Source organism: Nannobrachium achirus (genome assembly GCF_963921795.1).
Source record: "Nannobrachium achirus genome assembly, chromosome: 5".
In the NCBI taxonomy this organism is placed as follows: Eukaryota; Metazoa; Chordata; class Actinopteri; order Myctophiformes; family Myctophidae; genus Nannobrachium; species Nannobrachium achirus.
The window spans coordinates 26635856-26662758 of record NC_137814.1 but is presented as its reverse complement, the minus strand read 5'-3'; the positions used below and the strand labels follow the sequence as shown (position 1 = coordinate 26662758).

Genomic DNA, 26903 nt, shown 5'->3' with positions numbered 1-26903 from the left:
GGGGGGTGCATGTGGCTCCCACCTTCACTTAATGCAGCCTGCAGGTTAATTAAGGTCCGAAAACTGATATAGTATTGATTTCAGCTGTTATAATTGCAAACATCCAAACATAACCTTCTTTAAAGTTAAAATAAGTATAACTAAATGCAATAAAAATTCATATTAAAAATGGTGCGTAGCTTGCTATTTTTGCTACTTTTGTGTGACATAGAATGACGATGTACATTAATTACGGGGGGGAAAAATTGAGGAGATACTGTAAGAGGTTTCTGCCCAACAGTAACAAAGCATGCAACGTGGCCCTCTGGAGGGAGTGTGGATGGAAATATAGTGGCCCTCTCCATCATCAAATTTGCCAAATGTACGTTTTGTAATAATAATCCATATCTAAAAGTAACCAATAACTAAAGTTTTCAAATAATTGTAGTGGAGTAAAAGTACTGTATTTGCATGCCACTGAATTGTAGTGGAGTAGAAATACTTTAATAAAGTAAAAGTACCTCAACATTGTATTTAAGTACAGTACTTAGGTAAAAGTACTTACTTACTTTACACCAGTGGTTCTCAACCTTTGGGTCAGGACCCCCAGGGGGGTCCCCAGATTATTTTGGGGGGTCCCCAGATGATAGCTTAATGTGCAACATTGTTTTCTTTATCAACAGTAAACAAACCAACATACATCTCCACATTTCTAACGAGACAATGTAAGGATTTTTAAGACCCTTTTAATACCTGTAAAATTAAAGCCATACCATGTAACTTTTCCAATAAAACTAATCTTAAAATTGTCCTAACTATTAAATCACTAAAGTTTTAGAACCCCAACTCTGTTAATTTCAGCCCCTAAAGCCTTCTGTAAATATTATTTCTATGATCCTGGCCGGGGACCGGATTTCCCGTCAAAATTACGTCATCTGCATCATCCATATACGTTGTATATACGTTGGCCAATCACAGCGCGGATCATACACTACCGGCCAATCACAGCGCGTCTTGCCGTCTCTTCAGGAAGTAGCTTCCGTCAGCAACAGTGTTTACGTTGGTGAAGGAATCTTGCCTGTTACTCCCCCAATCCTGGTCTAAAAATGACGGGAGACGGCTTTACAGATTCGTATCGGCGAAAAACGGCCGAAAAAAGCAATACCGCTACTGACCAGTAGTTGAGCAACTTCCATAGTATAGCTTTAAATAATTAAGCAAGGCCATATCGTCAAATATTAGAGGCAGAAATTGTGAAAGTAGCTGATCTACATGCTCACAACGCCTGCTATTTTCATAATAGAACTGTGTTATACAAAATGTAATGCCTCAAGTCTTACAACTCCAAGTGCTCGTCAGGGTGTGAGAGGGTCCCCAGTTAAAATATGATTATTTTGGGGGTCGCTGCCTGAAAAGGTTGAGAACCACTGCTTTACACCACTGCAGATGGGTGGGCTGTGAACACTCTTGAGATTCTTGCAGTGGGAGGTGGCCCTGTTGCAGAAAAAGGTTGAAGAGAACTTTTTATTTTGTCAAGCGTGTTGGAGGACCAGTGTTTTAATTGTGCGGCTGCATAACAATCACAATTAGCAGTCGGACCATTAGCCGCCCAAAGCTGCTTTCTATAATTGTGGGGTTTGAATGGTTTGTATGGACGGGACCCCAGGGGGAGGAATTACACTTCACTTCACACCGCGTGACAATGGACTGACATTTAGCACAATGGATCCACGCTACACCTCCACGCACACAATGGCAGCGCATCAGCTACCATGCTGGAGCCAGGCTGGGGGCAGTGTGCAGTCTAGCGCACTTTATGAGCACACACACACACGAACGCACGCATGCACACACATGCACACGCACACAAACACACATGCGTGCACACGCATTATCGCGTCACACGAAAGCATCAAAAGTAGCAGATATACTGTATGTGTAAGTAAGATATGCTACTTTTGCTGTTTTTTTAACTTGAGTCCTGCAACTGTTTTCCACCCAACAGAGACGGTAGGTATCGCGCACACGCACACACACACACACACACACACACACACACACACACACACACACACACACACACACACACACACACACACACACTTTATTTTCTTTATTTGGGTTTCCAATGGAAGAATATTGTGCCAACATATCAACATATCAAATATATCAGAGTCAACATGCAATGTAAGATCATGATCAAATCTGGGTTTAAGCCAGACTACCAGCTATGCATATGTAGGAGGCAGAGTCTTTTCCATATTAAACATACATGCGAGCGCACACATGCACATGCACACAAACACGCTTAGAATGTCACCGTGCACTCACACACAGACACACACATACATCATGGCTGACCTATCATCAGTCATTCCTTATCCGTGTAGAAATCTGTCAAAATGCCAGCACACAAATAATGCGCGCACACACTCGTAAATGCACGCATGCATGCACACACACACACACACACACACACACACACACACACACACACACACACACACACACACACACACACACACACACACGGAAAGGGCAGGGGCATCACAGGGGGGAGTTATCAGGGCCCAAGGTGGCGGGGCCTTAATTATTTTATACTTTAGCTATTGAAAAATAGCAGATGTACAAGCTAGCGAGCTTGTAGATCTGCTATTTTTGAAAAGTCGTGAAAATGTGTGCAAATCTTTGAATATAGATTACATTTGAACTCTTTCTGAGTTGTGTAATAATGGGTGATCACTATGTGCTATATTATTCTGATTTGTATTTAATAAAGGTGTGAAACTGTGCACTGTTCTAAGGTTACCTTATACAGGTTTCCTTGGTCCGTTTTAATGTGTTTAGCTTTGTTTCTCTGACCTTTTGAATATAGCACTTTGTCACAAACATAAAGTGCGCTACAAATAAAATGTATTACCCCCCTCCTGCCTCCCCTACCTTCCCTTGTCTCTCCCCCTCCCTCCCCCCCTTTCCCTTGTCTCTCCCTCTCTCCCCTTCTACCTCCCCCTCCCCTCTCTCTCTCTCACGGCTCTTTAGCCTTTGTAAAGTGTCTTGAGATAACTTGTTATGATTTGACACTTTAATAAAATGTAATTGAATTGAATTGAATATATGTGTTTTTTAACATTTGTAACTCAAAGTCTGCTGCTGGGGTCTGTGGCCAAATACATATCATTTTGGGGGTCCTTCACATGAAAAGCTTTGAGCAGCACTGACATAGAAACATAGGTTTTTTCAAAAAACCTCAGAAGGATTTGAAATATTCAAAGAAAAAATACATTTTCACGATTTTCAAAAATAGCAGATGGCTTGTGAGCTTGTATATCTGCTATTTTTCAAAACACCAAATAAAGCATAATAATGTGTTCCCAGTCCAAATGGGTTAAACCCCCTCCCGCTATGAAGAACATTCATGGGGGGCCCGTAGTGAATCCTTTGTACCTAGGGCCCAGAATTTGGTGCGACACCCCTGCACACACAGACAGACTGGTCAGTAATGTCTCTCTCTCTCTCTCTCTCTCTCTACAGTGCTTAGTGCTGTGCTGCCATGGCGACCATGGCTCCGCCCTTCCTGTTTCTTCTCCTCCTCCTGCTGCTTCAGTTGGCCGACGCCTCCTTCCCCGAGGAGCCCAACCCACTGAGCTACGCCCCCCTGGAGGGTAGGTCTGTGTGTGCGTGTGTGTGTGCGCGCGCGCGCGCGTGTGTGTGTGTGTGTGTGTGTGTGTGTGTGTGTGTGTGTGTGTGTGTGTGCGTGCGTGTGTGCGTGTGTAGCATTGATGGATGGCTCCTCTGTGAGCGTGAGGATGCGGGTTCAAAGGTCACGGCCAGTGTCTCCATTTTGGGATGGAGCCTCCTATAGTCCATAAATAAACCTCCTCCATTCTGTACTAAATGTACAGTTATATTCTGTATGTAGCATAATACATTCAGATCATATAGAACCTTCATAATCTGCATTACATTCACATATAGACCTTTAGAATCCACATTACATTCACACACCGAGAGACAGACAGACAGACAGACAGCATTTTCAGGTCAGGAGAGATAACTCATTCCAGGATACAGTGAAGTAAAATTGGAAGTGATGACACAAAAGAAATGAGCGGGTAAAATCGGAACTGGAACGCCATAAAATTGATTTCGGCTGAAATTGGCAGTAACCCACCTGAAAATGTATTTTCTTTTCATTAAAGAGCTGGAGAAGATGGGGTAGACCCTGTTGCTGAACACACACTCTTGGCAATAATTACTAATCACACTATAGAGCTTTTAACCTTTTCACACTAAAAAAAAGGAGAAATGAATGAGGATTACGTTGTCTGGCAGTCTCGCTGCAAATGGGTCCATTTAAGGAACCTGGTCACCCTAGGCTGATGTGTATTTCAGCCTAACGATGGTCAGCACAGTCGATACAGGTACAGTCGATGCAGGGACGTGCTGGCCATTGGGAAAAGTGGGACAACTCCCGAACAGCCGGTTCATTCCCGGCCAGTCCAGGCCGGCCATTAGGAAAACAATAAAAATAAAATGTCGGCCTTCACTCCATTTTGGGGGCTTGGCGGGCCAACAAAGTAAATCGTCACTGTCGGGCAGAAACCTCGTATCTCCAAGTTTCAAATGTGTACATTTTTTTCGCAAAGCAAAGCCCTACTTCATCATACAAGAATGTCGCACAAAAGTAGTGAAAACAGCAGATCTACAAGCACACAACGCCTCGCGGTGCGAGGCGTTGTGTGCTTGTAGATCGGCTGTTTTCACTAGTTTAAATCATTTTTAAAATGGTTTTGGTCATACAAGGTTTCCACCCGACAATGACAAAATATAACTCATGTAATTGGCCCACTGGCTTGTCACTTGTCATGATCTGAAATGGCAAATCTTTGAGTAGCAGCAGCGCTATAGAGAGAGATCTCTCTCTACAGCGCGCAATGAGGGCCTCTACAACTCTTTTTCCCGGGCTGAATCAGGGGCCCAGCATGTCCCTGAGTCGATGTAAATAGAAACATATACCTGGTCACTGTTGGGCAGAAACCCCCAATCTCACTGGGCCCTACTTCATCGTTGAAAAGTGTCAAACAAAAGTAAAGTGAATATAGCGCAATGAGCGCATCAACAGATTTACGTTTTTTGGACATACAGTGTGAGGTTTCCACCTGACAGCGACCATATTTGGACTGTGTAATCCACAATGACGGAGCGACTTCCCCTCAGCTGTTTGCTTTGGCCTTTCCTCTGTGTGCCTACAATTCCCATCATGCACTTTGTGTGCAAGCAGAGCGGTCTATGGCAGGGATACTCAAACTTTTGAACTTGTGGGCCACATTACAAAAATGGCAAGGGGCCACAGGCCAGTTGATAAAATCTATTTTATTTGCTTTATTGACACATAACGTAAGACAAGTGCAATGTGCATTATTGTATGCATTGGAATTCCATTTATATTCTGTCAATGACACAATTTGTAAGTAATTTGCTAAATGTTCTCTCTTTTTAATAATTCTGCACAATTAGCATATTCCACACAAGCACTAAAACAAAGTAATGTACATGTGTCTGCTATTTGTCTGGGTTGTTGTCTATCTGTCTGCCTGCTATCAAGTGGGATAACGTTAAAGCTAGCTGAGCTATCAATTGCTTCACAACGTTATTTATGACTTGGCCCACATTCAACACAAATGGCTTTTTACAGAAAATAAACTTGTGAAAATAGATAGTTATGGCTATAAGGAAAATAAAATAAAATAAAACAACCTACTTAAAATAGATTACCCAGACTGTTTAGCTACCAAATGGCTAATGATGCCGTTGTTAAGTAGAGCTATAGTACATCTGTCTTTCATTTGATTTGCATTAGGCTTACAATGGGAAGAGCCACTGGTAATAAAATAATCTGCGAAAATCGACGATTTCAATGGCCGCTTTCAAGATGTTTTGGCCATTATCTCTATCCACTGATTCAGTTCACAAACAAAATACATGTTCAGTGCATTTAGAACAATGCACAAGTTGTCAAGTCCATTTGACATAATAAGGTGTCCAAGATGCTGAACATGATTCAATGTTAATTAATGTAACAATAGTATTATCTAGGCGGGGGACTTTGTAAACTTTGAGTTTTTGTAGTGTGCCGTTAAAGAAATAAGTTATTCTTTGTGTGCGTGCTTGCGTGTATGCGTGCGTGCGTGCACATGTGCGTGTGCGCATGTGAGAGCATAGAAACATTCCTGTGTAATTCCATCCATGTTTCATCTCTGTGATAACGCAGATGTTGTTGTGGTTGATGAAGTGTCTGTATTTGTCTGCACCTTTGACCATAGCCTAGATGAAGCGGTCAATATATACCAACCACTCCTACATACCATCTCAGAGCTGGGATAACAGGTACAAACTATGGCTGTGTCCGAAATCCGCCCTATTCCCAATAATAGTGTACTATATGGGGTTCCACCTTTTTGAAGTGTCTGAAATTGTATCCTAATATAGTGGATTGAAATATCCCACAATGCATCTGGATTTGTAGTGTACAGTCGATGGTCACTAGTCGAGCACAGCTACCTCACAATGCACTGCGCTGCGGCCGCTGCCTCACGCTTTGAGCACGCGCATGCAGTGTGCACACGCACGTTGCAGGCACTTTCTGAGCAGGCGGCAACGGTGATAGCCGTAGCCACCAGTTGCTGAGCAAACGTAATTTAGCTGCGGCAGCCGCCCGTAGCAGAACCACCGGCTAAAGAAAACAACGTGTACAAATGTCCACAGCCTTGTCACCAGAGAACAATTCATGAAAAAGTGGTTATGAAGAGAATATATGAGAATAGACGCTGGTGGCTTTTGTTTTTCTACTTTTCTTCCCAAACTTCCACAGCCTCGAGTGTGTCTGAGGGCTGGATGTCGAGACAAATGAAATGTATATATGAATATGCTGTTGTGATACAATGCGATTGGTATTTCAACATAATAAATGGTATGTGTGTATATTCTAATGGAGATGCCTGATGTCATCAATATTAAGCCCATATCTGGGAATGCCCATATATGGATTATGGACATACTGTGTCCTGTGGTCTATGATGTCACACGTCAGTCATCTCCATATTTGGGAAAATATGGCCACATTTTGGCCACATTTTGTCCAACTTAAACAACCAACTAGGTTTGTGATTTTGTTTTGGTCAAAGTGCCATTAACAGTCTTTAGAAGACAAAGAAGCGGACGCACACACTGTAGCCAAAGTGCCAATATTTATTTTAGGACGCAGAGGGAAAGTCGATCCCATGCCAAAGCGCCAGTGCTCACCCAGCAGTCTGTTGTCAGTCACCCAGGCGGATGCGTGCACGCGCCCATGTGACCTCGCCCCTTAGTGTGCCTTACTAGTATAAATATAATGATTGTGTCGCGTGTAGGCCTATGTTAGCCTATGTTCTCATAGCAAACACTGAGGACGGCGTGTGGGGCAGATTGAGTGTGGTGCAATTTGGAAGCAGATTATTGACGGGCGGGGCGGGCGCAGGTTGTCAAAATTGGACCTGTGCAGGACTCTGCCACAGAGTATAGGCCACTGAGTGACATGCTTATTGTATATGAAGACATAATATGCCATGATTATGTGAATGTAACCTAGGGGCTGTTAAGTCTGACATCATTTTGTAGGCAGAGGAGAACCTTTGGGGCCAAATGGCACCAGCGCCCGTGAATCTTTTTACTATTTGTACTATTTACTAATTTTTCTTCTCTTTGTTGTTGAAAGGAAAGTGGTAGAATTATACTTCAGTCATTATTTTTGTCTCGGATCTGTTGAAATAGCGAGGGACAGATATTGACAATATCTGCTTGGAGGTCTGACTACAAAATGATGTCACGGCTTAAAAGCCCCATAGCTGTACCTTATTTGTGTGTCCTCGTATGCTCTCCTTTACTTGGACATGAATAAATTGTTAATCTGTGTGTGTGTGTGTGCGTGCGTGCGTGCGTGCGTGCGTGCGTGCGTGTGTGCGTGCGTGCGTGCGTGCGTGCGTGCGTGCGTGCGCGTGTGTGTGTGTCAAAATGATGTCACGGCTTAAAAGCCCCATAGCTGTACCTTATTTGTGTGTCCTCGTATGCTCTCCTTTACTTGGACATGAATAAATTGTTAATCTGTGTGCGCGCGCGCGTGTGTGTGTGTGTGTGTGTGTGTGTGTGTGTGTGTGTGTGTGTGTGTGTGTGTGTGTGTGTGTGCGTGTGCGTGTGCGTGTGCGTGTGCATGTGTTTTGTGTGTGTCAGTGGTGAGGAGGTACCCGGTGTTCGTGGGCAGAGCTCATCGTCTGGCTCAGAGGCAGGAGCTGCATATCCAGACTGTCCTCCAGGTCAACCGCACGCTCTACATAGGAGCCAGGTAACCCACGGCAACCGCCTCCAGCATCACTCCACTCCACTCGCTGGAAGCATCCTTCACTTTCACTTGATGTCACAGCATCCATTTAGTGGCATTTTACACACAAGGCCCTCTGCTCCAGGGACCATGATGTCTTGAACGTCTTCCAATGATTTTTTGTCTCCACCAGGCCGAAGCCATGGGGAGACTATGTTTTCGCCCCGTCCGTCCGTCCGTCCGTCCGTCCGTCCGTCCGTCCGTCTGTTACCAGCTAATCTCCGGCGCCGTTGGCCCGGTCGCTGCCAAATTGTGCACACACACTCCCTGGATGCCAATTCAGAACCTCTGCCCCACATACAATCTTTGTACACACAATTAATATGAGTAAACCTCATAACGCCTTCCTAATTCATCTGTTTATGTCATAGAACTCGGCTTATGTTAACCACAGACTTTCTTTTCTGCATAAATTGTATTTGAAATCTGAAGAGGGAACACGTTGCCAAATCACTGCCAATGATTTAGGACTACAGACTGTAACACTGTTAAAGGAGCACTTCACCCATTTTCAACCTCATATAATTGGTCCTCAGTTATATCATACAAATGCTCATCAAGGCCCCTTCCTTACTTCCTTCACAGGTGTTACCAATGATACTGGTGAAGGCTCTGTTGTAGCACAGTGGTTATCTAACCTTTTTTTTTTATTATTATTTCAAGGACCCTCATAACTCTGAGAGTGTACACATGGAACCAAATGGACCCGTACACACCCATAAGCGGGCATTTGAAACCCCCTCAAGGAACCATGAGGGTCCCTAATCTCCACTTTCAGACCCAATGGCTTGGCAGAGTGTGTCCAATGATCCAACATGCAGAATATCAGCACCCTGACTCTGTTTGACCTGAATGGAACAGAGCCTGCATTAGTATCATTGGTAACACCTGTGAAGGAAATAAGGGGGGGGGGGGGGGGGCAATTTCTATTTCTATTTACTTGACCGCGCCCAACAGGGACCTGCAAAACAGCACACAAACACCCACCGCAGAACCTGCTACAGCAGGATGGCCATCATACATTAACCCTGGCAACCCTGTTTTCGAGCATGTTATCTTTCCTTAAATAGCACACATGTCTGATCTACATGCTCTGTATTGGCTATGTTCACTGTTTAACACTGTTGTACGATAACAATAACGGGCTTAGGTGCGGGTACCTAAGTAAGCCTTGCCTAACCATGAGGCCCACAGGGCAGGAGCCTATCTCCTATTCATGTCTATAGCGTGAGGCAGCTTGATGTACAAGTACACCTCCCGGACATGACGCTAATGTCGCAGGGACTTATACCCAATCCAACCCTTGATGCTGAGTGCCAAGCAGAGAGGCACTGACTGGGTCCCATTTTTCAGAGTCTTTAGTTTGGCATATGACCCGCTCGGGGACCAAACCTCGACCTCCCAGTCTCAGGGCAGACACTCTAACCACAAGGCCACTGAGCTGGTAACCGCGCGCGCGTGTGCTCCATTTGAAAGGCACCGCATTGAACACGGTGTGATGCAGGACTGTGGGTGTTGTCATGGTGATGAGGTTGTGATTGATGTGTTCCTACAGAGATGATCTGTACAGAGTAGAGCTGGACAACATGGTGGGGGATGAGATGTTCTTCAGCAAGGTGAGACCTGTCTGTCTGTCTGTCTGTCTGTCTGTCTGTCTGTCTGTCTGTCTGTCTGTCTGTCTGTCTGTCTGTCTGTCTGTCTGTCTGTCTGTCTGTCTGTCTGTCTGTCTGTCTCTGTCTCTGTCTCTGTCTCCGTCAATTCAATCCAATTCAAAGGGGATTTATTGAAAACACTTTACAGTTTTTGCATGTTCTCCCCGTGTCCCCTAGGGTACAGTAGGAACCCTCACAAAAAAACACGCAGTAATCCTGGTCTCTATACTGCCTCCCCCTGGCCAGCCTCTGGGTGATGGAGGGGAAAGGAACTGGTTGGAATAACGTGTTCCTTCCACATGCTATGTCCAACCAGGGAAACTCAGGTTTAAAGAAGCGGCTTGGACTCCTCATGCATATAAGCATGCATGAGGTCAGTCCGAGTTGCTCTCCGCAGGTTGGCAGAGGGAGTGTAGCGCCCAGGATTACATTAGACAATTGACACCAGGTGAAAATAATGGGTTACAAAAAATGGCGGTAAGAAAATATGTTTACTTTACCAAAGCAGCTGTCACTGTCTTTCTCTCTGTCTTTCTCTTTGTCACTCTCTATGTCTGTCTGTCTGTCTGTCTGTCTGTCTGTCTGTCTGTCTGTCTGTCTGTCTGTCTGTCTGTCTGTCTGTCTGTCTGTCTGTCTGTCTGTCTGTCTGTCTTTCTCTCTCTCTCACTCACTCACACACACACACACACACACACACACACACACACACACACACACACACACACACACACACACACACACACACACACACACACACACAGTAGTACACTCACACCAACAGAGCTGATGTATAGCTGTGCTCACGGTCATGTCATTGTCATCATTGCTTTGGCAGAAGCGGACGTGGGAATCCAATAAGAATGACATCCGAGTGTGCAGAATGAAGGGCAAACATGAGGTCAGTTCACACTTCAATGTTCTCTCTCTCACACACACACACACACGCACGCGCGCGCGCGCACGCACGCACGCACGCACGCACGCACGCATGCACGCACGCACGCCCACACACACATGCACGCCCACACACACACACACACACACACACACGCACACGCACACGCGCACACACACACACACACACACACACACACACACACGCACACACATTCAATTCAGGATCAATCAGTAATTGATGAGGAGACCAGGTATATTCTAGGGGTGGTGATAGTTATGCTTTATGTAAATGATATCATGGGGAGAAGTACCTGAACCTGACCATAACAGGATAGATACTGTTCCAAAACAATAGCTATCAGGCCTAGTGGAGACATCTATGGGCTCTTAGAAGCAACCAAATAGCATAATGTATTGTAGAAGTATTATAAGTGGTGGTAAAATATAAAGGTTAGATATAAGCAGCCATATTTCTTCCACAGAGGTCCGTAGCCTGAAAAACATGGACGACCTCTGCAGTAGACAATCAATACATCCATGCCATCAATTTAGTTTAGCTGAAATTTGCCACCCTGCCATCCATAAGAATACCAGAGACAAAGTCTTCTTGAGCACATGCCACTGTTATGAGAAACCGCTATTCTTTTCTTCCAAGCTCTTCAATCGATTTCATTCTGACGAATGGCCATGACAAACCTTTAGCCACGTATCCATACATGAAACTTTATTGATCTGAAGTGGTCACTGGAAAACACTGGCCATTTTGGACGACCGCCTCGGTCCAATCTTTAGTTTTGTATTAGTTGTCTAAGCAGGCTTTGCATGGTTGCTGATCCGATCTGAGCCCAGTGTGGCTCTCCTGTGTTAGTAGCTGATCTGTGTGAGTTGGAGGGGTCTTAGGGTTGGATCAGTCTTTGAAGGTATGGTGGGGGTGTCATACCTTTGGTTGATTTGTAGGCCAACATCAGTGTACTCTGTGTGTACAATGTACACGCTAAAACTACAACCGCACTGTGTCTACAAGCTCATGATGTGTCGCAGCACGATGCGTTGTGAGCGTGTATATCCACGAGTTTCCAACGCCCCATAGTGCATTGCGCAGACGTCTGCACCGAGCTTCCGCCGCCGATTTACAAGCTCACAACGGGTTGCATCTGCGACGCGACGTGAGCTTGTATGTCTGCTGTTAAACCCGGAAGTTTGGTCCCGATAGTCTCCAGTAAACTCCCGCGGAAACGTGTGGATAGATCTGCTATTTTCAGAGTGCAACACCCGAGTGCAACCAATATTAAAATGACTTGTCTTGTAATTCCACTGGATCTCTTCGTCATAGTTTTAGTCGACGAAATCAACACAAATACACAAGTACATAGATTGTTTTTGTGTACAGCTCAGAGCTTCTGTACACAAGCTCACGACTCGTTGCTCCGCAGCTCATTTGGGTCCCGTTTGAGACATCAAATGTATCTTTTGGGTCTCGGGCTACAAAGGTTTGGAATGATAAATGTATAAGACGTGATAACGTGACACCCTTTTTAAAAGGGAGAGATGAAATGCTGTGGAAACAGGATCATGCAGCCACAGAAGAGGGGCTCAGTGGGATTAATGGCCGGCGTGCAGGTTACCTGAGTTTTAAAAGACAAACCCTTTAAGATTTATTGTATACATGTGGCTCACCGCCTCAGGTGTAATCCAATCTAGATGGACGGGTGGAGAGACACAGAGAGAGGGGGGAGAGGGGGGGGGGGGGTTAGTGTCATAACATAATAATAACCGTAGGGAGGATAACGTAATTGAAATCAGCACATGAGGGATGCAGCGATGGTAGGTGGGGGGTGGGTGGGTGGGTGGGTGCTTCAGAGAGCCACCACCATGGGTAGGGGTTAGGGTGGTAGGTGGTAGGTGGGGGGGATGATGTGATGACACTTCAAAGGAGCGTCACAGATGAAAGGAGAGTTGATGGAAGAGAGAGAGAGAGAGAGAGAGAGAGAGAGAGAGAGAGAGAGAGAGAGAGAGGGAGAGAGAAAGAGAGCATCCCCAAATCAAAGGCTTGTGGGGGTGAGGGAGTTAAAAGAGATATAAAAGAAGACATACTTAAAAAAAGACAGGTTTACAGGTATCTAGCTAAGTTTTCACTTGTTGTCTATGGAAATAGTGAGATCTTTCATGGGGCAAGATTTAGCTGGGAAGAAGAGAATTTCTCATAGGAATTCACTGGGAAACTTTTTTTTTTTTTTTTTTTTCAAATCTTAAAAAGTATAAAAGATTGTAACGAGAAAAATACAAGCACACATGTCTGTGTAAAGCTGAACAAGTTGAAGTTTGCCAAAAAAAAAGTGTCATGGGAATAATTAAAGGACCAGGTCACCTCTGGGACAACCAGATCTACACGATCAACACAATCCTAAGTACTTTTTGTGTTCAATCTGTGTTTTTAGATATTTTAGTATTTTACAACTGGTCATATGATGCAAAATGCATCATATGACCAGTTGTAGCATGCTACAAGCATGCTGAAATCCTAAAATATCTAAAAACACAGATTGAACACAAAAAAGTACTTAGGATTGTGTTGATCGTGTCCCAAACAACAATAAAATAAGATCTGGTTGTCCCAGAGGTGACCTGGTCCTTTAAGTGTGCTCGCTAAAGCAAGCCCACAATTAACTCATGGAACCGCTCACTTCACATTAGGTGTGATTTTCTTTTATTTGTGTAAAAAAAGATGATCATCAACCCCTCCAGCCAGCTTTTGTTTACATCTGGTCACACGGTGTGTTAATTAATTCATATCTGGCAGTCGATCAAAAGATTGACAAGAGTTTGTGACTAAATCTGAATCAATGTTATTGTCACATCACAGGTTTGCAGGTATAAAGAAGTGGGGGGGGACATTAGCAAATGGGGTTTTGGACATACAAGGTTTCCACCTGTCAGTGACTATCGGTGTCTTTGATTCACAGCAGCAGTGCTAATAAGCAGTCTTCTTTATCAGCGTCGACCTTGTGGTGGTGTTGTTGTCGTCCTCTTCTAATCCTCTGTGCTCTGCTGAATGTCTGACTTTTTTTGGTTCGTAGGGAGAATGTCGCAACTTCATCAAGGTCTTACTGAGCCAGCACGACGGCCTCTTTGTCTGCGGAACCAACGCCTTCAACCCCCTGTGTGCCAACTACACTGTGGGTATATCTGTCTGTCTGTCTGTCTGTCTGTCTGTCTGTCTGTCTGTCTGTCTGTCTGTCTGTCTGTCTGTCTGTCTGTCTGTCTGTCTGTCTATCTGTCTGTATGTCTGTCAATCTGTCTGTCTGTTTATCTGCATTTTTATCTGGCTACTGTATGATGAAAAAAAGAAAAATGTCTCCTGAGTCATGAAGATTGTTTTCCCCTTTTAAAATCAAATCATAGACAGAGAGAAAAGAGCAAATTGATCCGAAGAGTAAGAAAATAAAAAAGCTCCCTGTGAATCGACTACAATTCTCAGGCTTAGAAATGACCTAAAGACTACATCTCCCATTACACCTGTTAAAAAACCCAAGAAAGCACTGTGGCTTGTTTTCCATTTGTATTCAATTCATTGAAAGAGCAGGTGGACCCCAGGAAAAATAGCTGTTGCCAAGGTGTAACAGCCAATGGGGACCCTAAATAAATTCAAACTAAACTCAAACTGCTGCACCGCCGTCACACATACACAGTGGCACGTCGTCGTTGCATTGGATTCCCTTTTAGTTGTTTCATCAAACAAACTGAAAGAGAGATTAGACATTTGCCCGGGACCCAAACTAGTGAAAATAGCAGATCTACAAGCACGCAATGCGTTGCTTCACGCAGCGTTGCAAGCTTGTAGATTGTAAATTTTCACTGCTTCTTAAAGATTTTGTGTTCTGATTTTTGGAATTTCTTTGATATCTTAGAGCTTCATGAATGACGCTCTAAGACATCTTCTTTTAAATGTTTTGAAATAATAATAATGAAAAACAAGATGTAGGAAACAAAAAATAAAGGGACCTATAGAAACGCATCCGCGACCCAAATTTGGGTCCTGACCCACTGTTTGGGAACCAGTGCTATACTGTATTTTAATCCACCCCATGTCTTTGCAGAGGGACACTCTGGAGATGGTGTCGGAGCCCGTCAGTGGCATGGCACGCTGCCCGTATGACCCACGGCACGCCAACGTGGCTCTGTTCGCAGGTACAGTATGACCCACCACACTCCTCCCGAGTATAGGGAGTTTCCTTTAGGCTAGCGGTTAAGATGTTGGCTTTCCAATCCCGGGCGCTACATTGGTATTTCCCCTGGATTATAGAGAATTCCCTTTGATCTAGCGGTTAAGATGTTGGATTTCCACGCGGGAGACCCGGGTTCAAATGCCGGGGCGTTACACAATTTGCAATTTAGTCATTTAGCAGACGCTCTTAATTGAGTCACTTACAATAAGTAAGGTAATACATCAAACAATAAGCAAGCTAATACATCAATACAACAACATGAATAGGCCTACTTCAAATACATTGAAATGTCAATCTAGGAAAAAAATAAATAAATAAAATAACGTAGGTAGATCAAGCACCTAATTAAAATAGTCAGTAATGATGACACAATAAATGCAAGACGTGGTGTTGTATTTAAAATGCTGTATGAACCCCCCCCACACACACACACACACACACACACACATTTTTATTTTGATCCCCTTATTGAACCTGTTTATCGATTCCACTATTGACGTTCTCCATTATTGTTGTTGACAAATATTGGTGCTAATCTAGGGCACTCACTCAATCATTTCATTTCTGCAGAGAAGTCAAGATAAAGCACGTTGTCTTCAACTGATGCAACATTGAAGTGCTATGTGCGTGCAACCCATGAAATGAATGTTCCTAGTTTTTACCGGTAGTTGGCAGGCAATTCAACTATTTACTTGAATAAGTAAATGATGTTTGTGGCAGTGACTTGATTTAAATGACATCGCTCTCATCTCTCCAGACATGACGTCACGTCAGGTCCAAAAACCTTATTGATTTTCAGATTCTCAATCACTTCAGAATCAACTCTGTGATAAAATTGATTGTCGGTCCCATGGCTGTTGAGGAGCTACAGTAGGCAGACATTCAATCCAATCCAATCCATTATTTATGGGGCACATTTAAAGTGCTGTGCACTCAGTAAACGATAAAGTAAAGAGTAAAACAATACAAAAAAAAAAATAAACAGGGGAAAAACACATCATAGGCACTAGGCAGACACATTTCCTAACGGGACGAAAACTCTCAGTCTGAATCATCAAAAGCCAAGGAGTACGAGTGAGTTTTCAAACATGATGTAAACACAGGCAAGGTTTGAGATGCTCTAACACGGGTTGGAAGATCATTCCACAGTTTGGGCACTACAGCGAAGAATTCTCCGTTGATTGATTGATTGATTGATTTTTATTCTTTAATGTGGCCACACCCACCTGTTCATTAAGTATACCTGGTTTTAAGGCGGGTCGTGACCCAGCTGAAGTAAGCCACACCCACAGCTGTTGCTGAATGGTAAAAAAGGGGATGATTTTATGATGTCATTAAAGCGGTGTATTTTAATTGGGCCTTTTGACTTGGCTTTCAGGAAGAAACCAAAAATACACAGGGAAGACATATTTGAACATATAACCACACCTGGGGTGTCTATTAGAGTAATTTTAACCCCATAGACACATACACAACAGAAAAGTACAAAACTATGACACCACCTTTTTAAGGTACAGGCAGTGCAATGAGTAAAAAGAAGAAGAAAAAACACAGAAACACAGAAAGCCAAATCAATGCTTGTTTCCATTGTGGCCCGTTAAACATTCCACACTCGAATCCACAGTGCAAAAAGTCCAGTTGTCAAGCCAACTGAGCAGACACACACCCACGCGTGCCCTTGCATTTTACCTTTACCATTCATTTTATATTCAGAGCCCTCACTGGCACTGCAACGCATTGCGTGTTCGCTTTTAATCTCCCTGACCTTGTGCTATCTCTCCATCTGTATCTTCTCTCTCTCCTTAATCTGTCTCTCCTTCACTCTGGCTGTCCCTGTGTCTCTCTGTCTGTCTGTCTGTCTGTCTGTCTGTCTGTCTGTCTGTCTCTCTCTTTCTCTGTCTCTCTCTCTCTCAGATGGGAGTCTTTTTACCGGCACAGTGACAGACTTCCTGGCCATCGACGCAGTGATCTATCGCAGCCTGGGCGACAGCCCCGCCCTGCGCACCGTCAAACACGACTCCAAATGGTTCCGAGGTACGTTGTGAGAGCCGCGGCACGCCGCGCACCGCCGACCGTTCTGCGCCGATAGCTATGAGATGAAGGGAGGTAGACCTTTATTAATCCCAGGAGAAATTCATCTTCAGCTTCATGCCCGGCTGACAGCTCAGGATTCAAGAATCAACTTTTAATAAAAAAGTCACACGTTCACGGCTGAAAAGAATTGGGTGATTTTTTCGTGTGCGTGCTCCATCATTTTGTAGTTTTCCAGAGTAGAGAAATATTATTAATTTCTTTAAAATTTTCTATGTGGACATTTCCTCAGAGGTGGCGGCCATACCTTTATGGTTAGAGAGTGTGCCTTGGGAGCCCAGGTTCGATTCCAGGCCAGCAATGTGTCAAAGTGTCCCTGAGCAAGACTCCCCTGTTGGCAGCACTCAGCTGGGTGAAGCTGAAAGCTGAATATCCCAGCTGTGCAATGAAAAATATCTAAATTATTATCAAGTGCTATTCGTAGCATTCTTGTATACTGTAGATGTGATCCAGGACCTTTCTCTGCTGTACTGTGAGAGTGCAGAAAAATCAGTGGTGTAAAGGAACTAAGAACATTTACTTAAGTAGTGTACTTAAGTAAAACTTTGAGGTATTTATACTTTACTTGAGTATTTCCAATTTCCAATACTTTTACTTCTACTCCACTACATCTCGGATCCAAATATTGTACTTTTACTCAACTACATTTATTTGATAACTTTAGTAGTTACTTTGCAGATATAAATGATCGTATTATAAAACATATATTAACCACTTTAGCCCTATTTTATAAAAAATAGCTGATCTACAAGCTCACAACCCTGATAGCTGATCTACAAGCTCACAACGCGTCACGATGCGACGCGTTGTGAGCTTGTAGATCTGCAATTTTACATGTTGTACTTTTACTTTTAGTACATTTTGATGTTAATGCTTTTGTACTTTCACTCAAGTACATTTTGAATTCCGTACTTTCACTTGTAAAACAGAGTATTTCTATATTGCAGTATTGATACTTTTATTTAAGTAAAACATGTGAGTACTTTTTCCACCTCTGGGAAAAGGCCCTGGATGGCTCCACTCACTAAACTATGGCCACCCTATGGGGTTTAACAGCTGATGTCAAAGTACGTTTCCTGCCAATGTGGTTCATGCAAAGGCTTCTCTATGATGGAGAGAAAAGTACTGTAGTTCTAATGTGATTAGTTGTAGCAGATTCAGATCTGCCCGGGTTAAAGAGTTGACTTACAGTAGGCAGATATGATTTTGGAATGTAACAAACATTCAGGGTGAATCAGCAGTTTTTAAGCAATTTCTTTTATCCCTCATGTTCTAAAAACATATGCTATGAGGCTGTGTGTGTATGTATGTGTGTGTGTGTGTGTGTGTGTGTGTGTGTGTGTGTGTGTGTGTGTGTGTGTGTGTGTGTGTGTGTGTGTGTGTGTGTGTGTGTGTGTGTGTGTGTGTGTGTGTGTGTGAGTGTGTCTGTGTCTGTCTGTCTGTCTGTCTGTCTGTCTGTCTGTCTGTCTGTCTGTCTGTCTGTCTGTCTGTCTGTCTGTCTGTCTCTCTCTCTCTCTCTCTCACTCTCTCTCTCTCTCTCTCTCTCTCTCTGTGGAGTAAGCTCTGAATCCAGCTCAGTGCATCCCCTCCCTGCCCTCTCTCTCTCTCTCTTAACTCTCTCCACAAAATGGCTTAAAAATTCAAACAACCGATCATGGGGCTACATCATATGACACATTTTGGGAAAGCCCAGTTTGTGAGTAGGTGTGCGTGACATTGACACAGTGGCTCTATTAGAAGTGGGGAAAATGATTCACACTGAGTGATGTATTGAGGTTAGTGCAGTGCCAGCCTGTGGAGTGTTGTTAACAAGTCAGTGGTAATCATTCTAAAAGTTCTACTTTTGGTCGCGTATGTATCGGTGATCGGATTCACACACCCAAAACAGACGATTTACAAGCTGACAATGCGTTGCATTAAGTGTTGTATAGTGGTGGTTTTCTTTAGCTGGTGGGACGCTATTTTAATGATGCCACACACACGTCGCGTACACGCCATAAACTGTAAAAAGGAGATGGACAAAGCTACGCCCATATACTCTACAGACGGTAAATGAAGCCTATTTAGCAAGCGTGTGCATGCCGTCATCTTTCTACATCCTTTACTAAAAATGGAAATGGTACCAGGATTCTATTGGTTGGGACAGAGAGTCAATAGACGCGCTCTTCATGAGAACACACGTGCACATCCGTGCATGTGCATGGGGTGACTGGCGTTGCGTGCAATGAGCACTGCACCACTGGTCGCAGCGCATTCCACGCTCTCAGCTTATGGTGTCTCCCTGCAGGCGGGCCCTCAGTGGGTCAAGGGTTTGGACGAACGTGGCTTGGATTAATGAATGATAAATAATGTCCGTCTCTGCTGCCTGTCTGCCTGGCTGTCTGTCCATCGCCATAAATTAAACTGGCCATGAATGCTTAATGGCAACAACCCTGGTGGATTGCCATGACGCCATATTAATGTGGTTGTAGCTACTACAGCATGTAGAGCTGTGTGTTGGACACGCGCGTGCGTGTGTGTGTGTCAGGCAGTGTTGGGAAAGTTCACTTTAAAAACGAACTAGTTCAAGTTCAAGTTCAGAACTTCTAAAAGGAACTAGTTCATTTCTAGTTCATGATTCTATATTTTGAACTAAAGTTCATGGTTCCCCAAAATGAACTAACTTAGTTCTTTTTCGTTCTTTTTTTAACCATAATTCTTAAAAAAAAAAAAAAAAAAATTATGTATTTTTAATTTTTTATTTTTACCTTACAATTTATTGTGTAGCAATCTATACAATAGGCCTAAGGCTATGTCTAAAACACTGGCCTACACACGACGTCTTGAAGAAATATGAATTAAATAAAGTAAGACATGAACACAATAATATTAGGCTTGCCATTCAGGTTGACAAATAAAGTTGCCCCTTTGAGAAGTGGAACTTACAAGTCATTTAAAATAAGGTGGAGAGAATCTACTGAGTAGGCCCTACCTGCACTACTACAGTGGTTCTCAACCTTTTCAGGATGCAACCCCCAAAATAATCATATGAACTGGGGACCCCCCACCCTGACAAGCACTTGGAATTATAGGAGTTGGCATTACATTAGTTTGACTGTTTGATTGTGAAAATAGCCGATCTACATGCTTGTGAAATGTGCAGATGCCACACCTATACTGTATGTTGATCTGTTTATTGTTGAGTGAGAAAACAATGTTAACATTAAGCTTAACAACTGGGGAGTCAGGGACTCTCCAAAAAATAAAATTGGGGATCCCCCTAGGGGTCCCAACCCACAGGTTGAGAACCACTGCACTATAACACGGAATTATTTGACATCTTGGTTACAGATTTAACAGTTGACAGTGACACACGTGCACAAGACAGAGAAAACAAGCGTTTGTAACAGCTGCTATTAATGTTGAGCTGTTAATTGCCTGTGGTCAAATCTGTGTCAAATGCGCATTTTCAATGAGGCGATCGAGTCGATCGTTATGCCTGGCAGTGTTACCGTGCGTGCAGTCTGTCATCTGATCCAAGAAAGTTGGAGCACCCAGCACCCTAACAACATCGCGGATTTCAGGAACAGAGGTAGAAGTAGGCTAGACTATATTATAAGATGTTTTAACAGCTTCACTTAGAGACGACAGATCACGTCTTTCTCCCTCTCTCCCTCACTGCTCAGAGTGCAGACTGAACTGAAGTGTGGGGAATGGGGAGCTTAGGGGCAGTGCTATACTAGTCCGTAAGACAGTGTTCCACCGAGAGAATACACTTCAGCTCAGTGAATGGGCACACAGTGCGTGCAATTGGAGCATGTGAATGAAAAGAGAGAGGAGAGGACAGACGACCGCGGAGGCGCGGTGGACCGCCGCATGAACGGCCGACGAACGCCGACGAACGTCGTTCACGGGCGTCAGAATGACCGCGTTCGACAATATCGTTCATCAAGCGAAAACAATTACGTTCAGTTCACGTTCGCCCAAAATATGAACGTGTTCATGAACGATCGTTCTTTGAACGCGTTCGGGTACAACACTGGTGTCAGGTCAGGTGTGTCAGGGTGTATGTCAAGAAGGCAAACGTCTGTTTGGGAACGTGGTCAATTCACCACGTCAAGCATGACCTCGCGTGTCGATGCCATGTTGGCTAGTCGTGAAAGGAATAGGAACATCAACCCTTTGGAAATGCTATACTCTCTGCATGCAGGATGCTGAGAGAGGTGGATTGTTCACTCCAGGATAGGGAAGGAGACCTTGCCCCAAATGAAGGAGTTTCAGTATCTCGGGGGTCTAGTTCTCCAGTGGGGAGGGGGGGACAGCCGGAGAATGGGAGCAGCAGTTTCTGTCGAAAAGAGAGCTGAGCCAGAAGTCAAAAACAAGTTCCTGCTCTCCCCTATGATCATTATCAGTGCTGCCAGGTTTTCCACAAGCTCACAATTCATATTTTCAAAACAATCTTGTGGAATGTGGAAAAATTATGCAAGGCTCCCTGGCAGGCCCGCAAAAAATCATTTCAAATGGGGCTCCGGGGACAAATACATATTAATCTACATTTTAAAACAAGCCCCAAAAAAAGCAACCCAATGCCTCCTGAACGTCTCCTTAGGGAGGTCCTCTGGGCACATCCCACTGGGAGGAAGGACATGATTTAAATTAATTCATATTTGTATTTATTTCTTATTTTTTAAGTTAATTAATTAATTAAGAACAGTTTTTATTTCAGCATGCTAACTTTCCAGGATGAGAAAGGCTATAGTTTCTATTAGCTTGGAATCCCCATCGATGGTGTCGTTGGTAGGCAGGTTTATGAACTGTCCACAGCCCTGCAATGAGTAGACAAAAATGTTGCCATCTTATAATGCTGCAGCATTTCCTTTTGTACTGGTTTATTTGTGTTCTTTTCAGATCGTTTTTATGCCTGATTGTACGGGAATGGAGCTTTGTTTGCAGTCTATTGCCTGTGGTTGGGATCGCTTGGATCCTTGATGATTCCGCAAGCTTTGCTGACACAGCGTTCGTCGTACAGGTCTTGAATGGGAGTCGAGATCACATCCGCGCAGCCCTTTGCATTGCATTGCGGTTGAGGTCGGTACAGTTGCCGTACCAGGCAGTGAAGCAGCCAGTCAGTATGCTGGTATGTGGTGCCTCTATAGAAAGCTCTTAGGACTTTGGGACCCATGCCAGCCTTCTTCAGTTTGTCTGAAGAAGACAGCTCGGCAGCTACGAGTGTGTGGCTATACTCTTCTATTCTTTAGTGTTTAATCTGTTGGCTGGCACCTCGCAAGGACCAGTGTGCTGTGCACCCTTGGCAACCGTGCCATCCTGTAATGAGCCTTATAGCGAGGAGTCGGAGGACCAATTATATGAACAGAACAGGACATATGGTGACTAGGCAGCAGTCTGATGACACAAAGGACTGTCCAAGTTTTGTACAAGAGGGACGATGAGTCATTCCTTGTTTTCCAATTTATTTCCCGTAATGTATGTTGTAGCATATTAATGCAACATGACATGTTATGATGTTCTTTTCTTGTCCAGAGCCCTACTTTGTCAGTGCAGTGGAGTGGGGACCTCACATCTACTTCTTCTTCAGAGAGATGGCCATGGAGTTCCATCACCTGGAGAAGGTACTGTCTGTCTGTCTGTCTGTCTGTCTGTCTGTCTGTCTGTCTGTCTGTCTGTCTGTCTGTCTGTCTGTCTGTCTGTCTGTCTGTCTGTCTGTCTCTGTTTCCTCCACCATCGGTGTATGAATGTGTGTGTGAATGGGTGAATGTAATGTGCAATCATTGTAAAGCACCTCGCTATATGAAATGCACCATTTACCATTTGGAAGATGGTGGGCAGTGATGTGCTGTGAGTCACAGTCAGTGAGGTGAACACACCTGACATAAACACTGGTATGTTAGGTCCTTGAGCCTTCATCCACTAGCTGCTCCCCCTCCAACACATAGCTGTGGTCCTCATCATGCACTCTCATGTCAAGGACCCCACATTGGTACTTATTAAAGGTAGGGTAAGTCAGTGATTCAGTGTGTGTCACGATTAAAACAAACACATGGCAGATATACTGTACAAGCTCACAGCTATTTTTGAGAAAACATTAACATTTGTGCAAATCTTTGAATGTACAGTATATATTCTTTAAAACAAACACGTTTAACTCAAATATTTTCTTCTGGAGCTCCCTGTAAATAAATAAATGGGGGGGGGGGGGGGGGGTCGGTGGTCATATACATATAATTTTGGGGGTCCTTGACATGAACATTTTTGATGGGTTTTACACTGTGAGTGTTGTGTGCTGCAGGTGATGGTGTTCTTTAAACACAGTGGTTCCCAAACTTCTTAGCAGGTTTCCCTGTGTCCCAAACTAGTGAAAATAGCAGATCTACAAGCTCATACCACGTTGTTTCGTGCCGCATTGTGAGCTTGTAGATCGGCTAGTTTCACTAGTTCTTAAACTTTTATTAAATATATTTATGGAAATTATTCAGATTTTTCATTGTATTCACTTTTGACAGTTTTTGGAATTGTTTTGAATTGAAAAGTTGTGTTGTGCGTGTGTGCGTGCGTGTGCACGCGCTGCAGGTGATGGTGTCCCGTGTGGCGCGGGTGTGCAAGGCGGACCTGGGCGGCTCTCAGCGCGTGCTGGAGAAGCAGTGGACCTCCTTCCTGAAGGCGCGGCTCAACTGCTCCGTCCCTGGGGACTCTCACTTCTACTTCAACCTGCTGCACGCCACCAGCCCCGTCATCCACCTGCAGGGCAGGGACGTCATCCTGGGGCTGTTCTCCACACCGCCCAACAGGTACGCAGCCAGGCACGTGTACACATAGACATCAAAGGGGGCATGAGCCCCTGCCCTTTTGTCTGTCTCTAAAAAGTGCCCTCTCTCCAGACCATGAATGCAGTTTTTTACTATGGTGAATAGTAGTAGTGTGTGTGAGACATGCAGCAGTTAAATGAGCACGCTGTCCTGTTTGCTTTGTGTCTATCCCAGCATCCCAGGCTCAGCGGTGTGTGTGTTCGACATGCAGCAGCTGGCACACGTCTTCGAGGGGCGCTTCAAGGAGCAGAAGTCCCCAGAATCCATCTGGACGCCCGTCCCGGACGAAGCCATCCCCAAACCCAGGTACGTTTGGGGATACATGGGGCGGCATAGCTCAGGGGTAGAGAAACCGCCATTAGAGCACAAAGGGTTCCCCGAAGAGTTTCCAGTTGGAATCCGGGCTCCCCCTGAGTTAATGTCGACGAGTCATTGAGCAAGACTCTGAACCCCTAGTTGCTCCCAGTGAGCAGGTTGGTGCCTTGCATGGTTTCCTCTGCCATCGGTGTATGAATGTGTGTGTGAATGGGTGAATGTAATGCACAATCTATGTAAAGCGCCTTGGATAAAAGCACTGTATAAATGCACCATACAGTACTTCAATTGTCTCTAATGAAGAACAAAATTAAAGCCCTCTCTCGTTCTATAACTCGTATACGAGAGTATATGACTCACTCGCTCTCTTTCTCTCTCCATGACTAATAACAATAATAATACTTGCAATTTATATGGCGCTTTTCTATGTACTCAAAGTCGCTTTACAAAAGGACTCTGACTCACTCTCTCTCACTCCGTGACTCACAATAACAGAAGTCTTGTCATTTGGGACAAAGAAACATCTTCTTTGTCCCAAATTATTACAAGGGTCACTTCTGGGTTGATTTTATTCTCACAGAACAGTTGGTTGTACAGATGGAACATGAAGCGGCGTTATCTGTCGGAGGATGTCTGAAGAGCTCAAATGTTTTCAGGTGGCAGACAGCCTCCTCTAGCATAATGCCTTATACCAGACAGAAACATTCATTATCCTATTATCTTGGATGCAGGATTGGTTTTCACTCTCACTAAAACTGTGGATTAAAGTGGTGGTTCTTAACCTGTGGTTCGGGACCCCACATGATTTTGGGGGGGTCCCCAGATGACAGTGACCTTTTTAATATACCTAAAAAAAAATAAAAAAAAAAGCAATCAAAAAAACTATACTATGATAAATCTGGTCAAACATTGGCTAAATCATCAAATAATATTAGAAAGAGGCAACACCTCGCAACGCAAGGCACTGTGAGCTTGTAGACCTGCTATTTTCACAAACTGTATCGAACTAATTGTGTAATGCCTCAAATCCTACAATTCCAAGTGCTTGGTTGGGGGGGGGGGGGGGGGGTCCTCTGTTCAAATACTACTATTTTGGGGGTTCGCGGCTTGAAAAGGTTGAGAACCAGTGGACTAGAGTGTAGAATAATATTGTATTTCCCACATCATACAGAATGCTCCATGCGTTTCATTGCAGTGTCTTGTTCCATCTCTTGGGTTGTTCTGACTCGTGTTCCTACAACGGGGCTGATATGAGGGGGACTGAGGGAATTGGGCTATTTTGGGGTCTAACCTTTTCAAAGAGCTAGTAAATTGGGTTTTTAAAGTTTTACTTACATCGGGAAATCTTTTCATAACTAATATACAATTCAAGTGGAGGCCTATATTGCTGCTTGCAGTGTGAGCAACGACATGACCCGAAAAAGTATTCGCGGTTCAAAATGTTTACACTTTAAAGATTGCTCTCCAATCTTGAAAAGAGGAACAGCTGAATACGTGGTGTGACTGAGTGAGGATGCAGGGAGGGGACGAAATGTGGAGGAGGGTATTTTTATTTAGTTTTGCTTTGTTTTTTGTGCGTAATTGGTTTGATTTCTCTGGTTGGGAATTTTGAATGACCGTTTACAATTTCTGTAACGTGATATTCACAGTAAACTCTAGTCTCTCTCTCTCTCTCTCTCTCTCTCTCTCTCTCTCTCTCTCTCTCTCAGGCCAGGGGGCTGTGCGGTGGAGGGCAGTAGGTTCAGTACCTCCACCACCCTGCCAGACGAGGTGCTGAACTTCGTGAAGACCCACCCTCTGATGGACGACACCGTCCCCCTGCTGGGCCACCGGCCCTGGGTGGTCAAAACCATGGGCAGGTGCCTGAGACCCTGTCCCTGTTCATGTTTAATGTCAAACACATACTGGATGTTTCAAAAGAATACCAGAAGAGTCGCCGGAAAAAGAAACTCGCCTGGGCTGATGGTTTATGCCTTTTGATTGATTGATTGGTATTTATTAGAAGTTTTGGATAGGAAAAGGTACAGTTTCATGACAGTACAGTTCACTGATACAATGTCAACTAAAAGGCAAGGCTTATTTGTTATTTTCCATTGAGATCCTTAATATCCTTATATACGGAACCTCTGTAAACTATGCCTAAACGGTTAAACCTAACCTTATTCCTAACCTCAACCTCAGTAAAACGGTGCCAAAACCTAACCCTATTCCTAATCTTAACCTCAGAAAGATATGCGTAATCCTAAAGTTATTTCTAACCTTATTCTCAGTAAAAAAATAATAATAATCTTAGCGAGTTTCTTTCTGCCAACTCTACTGGTTACCTTTCAAAACCATGACCCCGCCCCTATTCATGTTTATTGTCGCTGTCGGGTAGAAACCTCATTCTAACTTTTTGTGTTTTCCGTGAATTAACGTCCTATACTTGATCATACAACACAGCGTCACACAAAAAGCATCAAAATGAGTAGGCCTGGCATTGCTTAGTCGAATAGTCGACTAACCGATCAAGGGAGTCTTAGTCGAC

The 26903-nt window shown here is 44.0% G+C and overlaps 2 protein-coding genes across 3 annotated transcripts in view; both read left to right on the top strand.

Annotated features, from left to right (window-relative positions):
- The window catches only part of LOC308285878 (histone H1-like), a gene marked incomplete at both ends in the record, with an annotated part of 500380 nt that overhangs the window by 95971 nt on the left and 377506 nt on the right, over positions 1 to 26903 (top strand). The window lies entirely within an intron of this gene.
- LOC308285868 (semaphorin-6B-like) overlaps positions 3524 to 26903 on the top strand; it is a gene marked incomplete at its 3' end in the record, with an annotated part of 43216 nt that continues 19836 nt past the window's right edge. Inside the window, 11 exon segments of the mRNA XM_080726756.1 lie at positions 3524 to 3641; positions 8245 to 8356; positions 9948 to 10008; positions 10880 to 10942; positions 14019 to 14117; positions 15039 to 15129; positions 17082 to 17201; positions 22779 to 22867; positions 23826 to 24043; positions 24236 to 24367; positions 26086 to 26235. Coding sequence (XP_080582882.1) covers positions 3530 to 3641; positions 8245 to 8356; positions 9948 to 10008; positions 10880 to 10942; positions 14019 to 14117; positions 15039 to 15129; positions 17082 to 17201; positions 22779 to 22867; positions 23826 to 24043; positions 24236 to 24367; positions 26086 to 26235 — 1247 coding nt within the window. The 5' untranslated portion in view covers positions 3524 to 3529.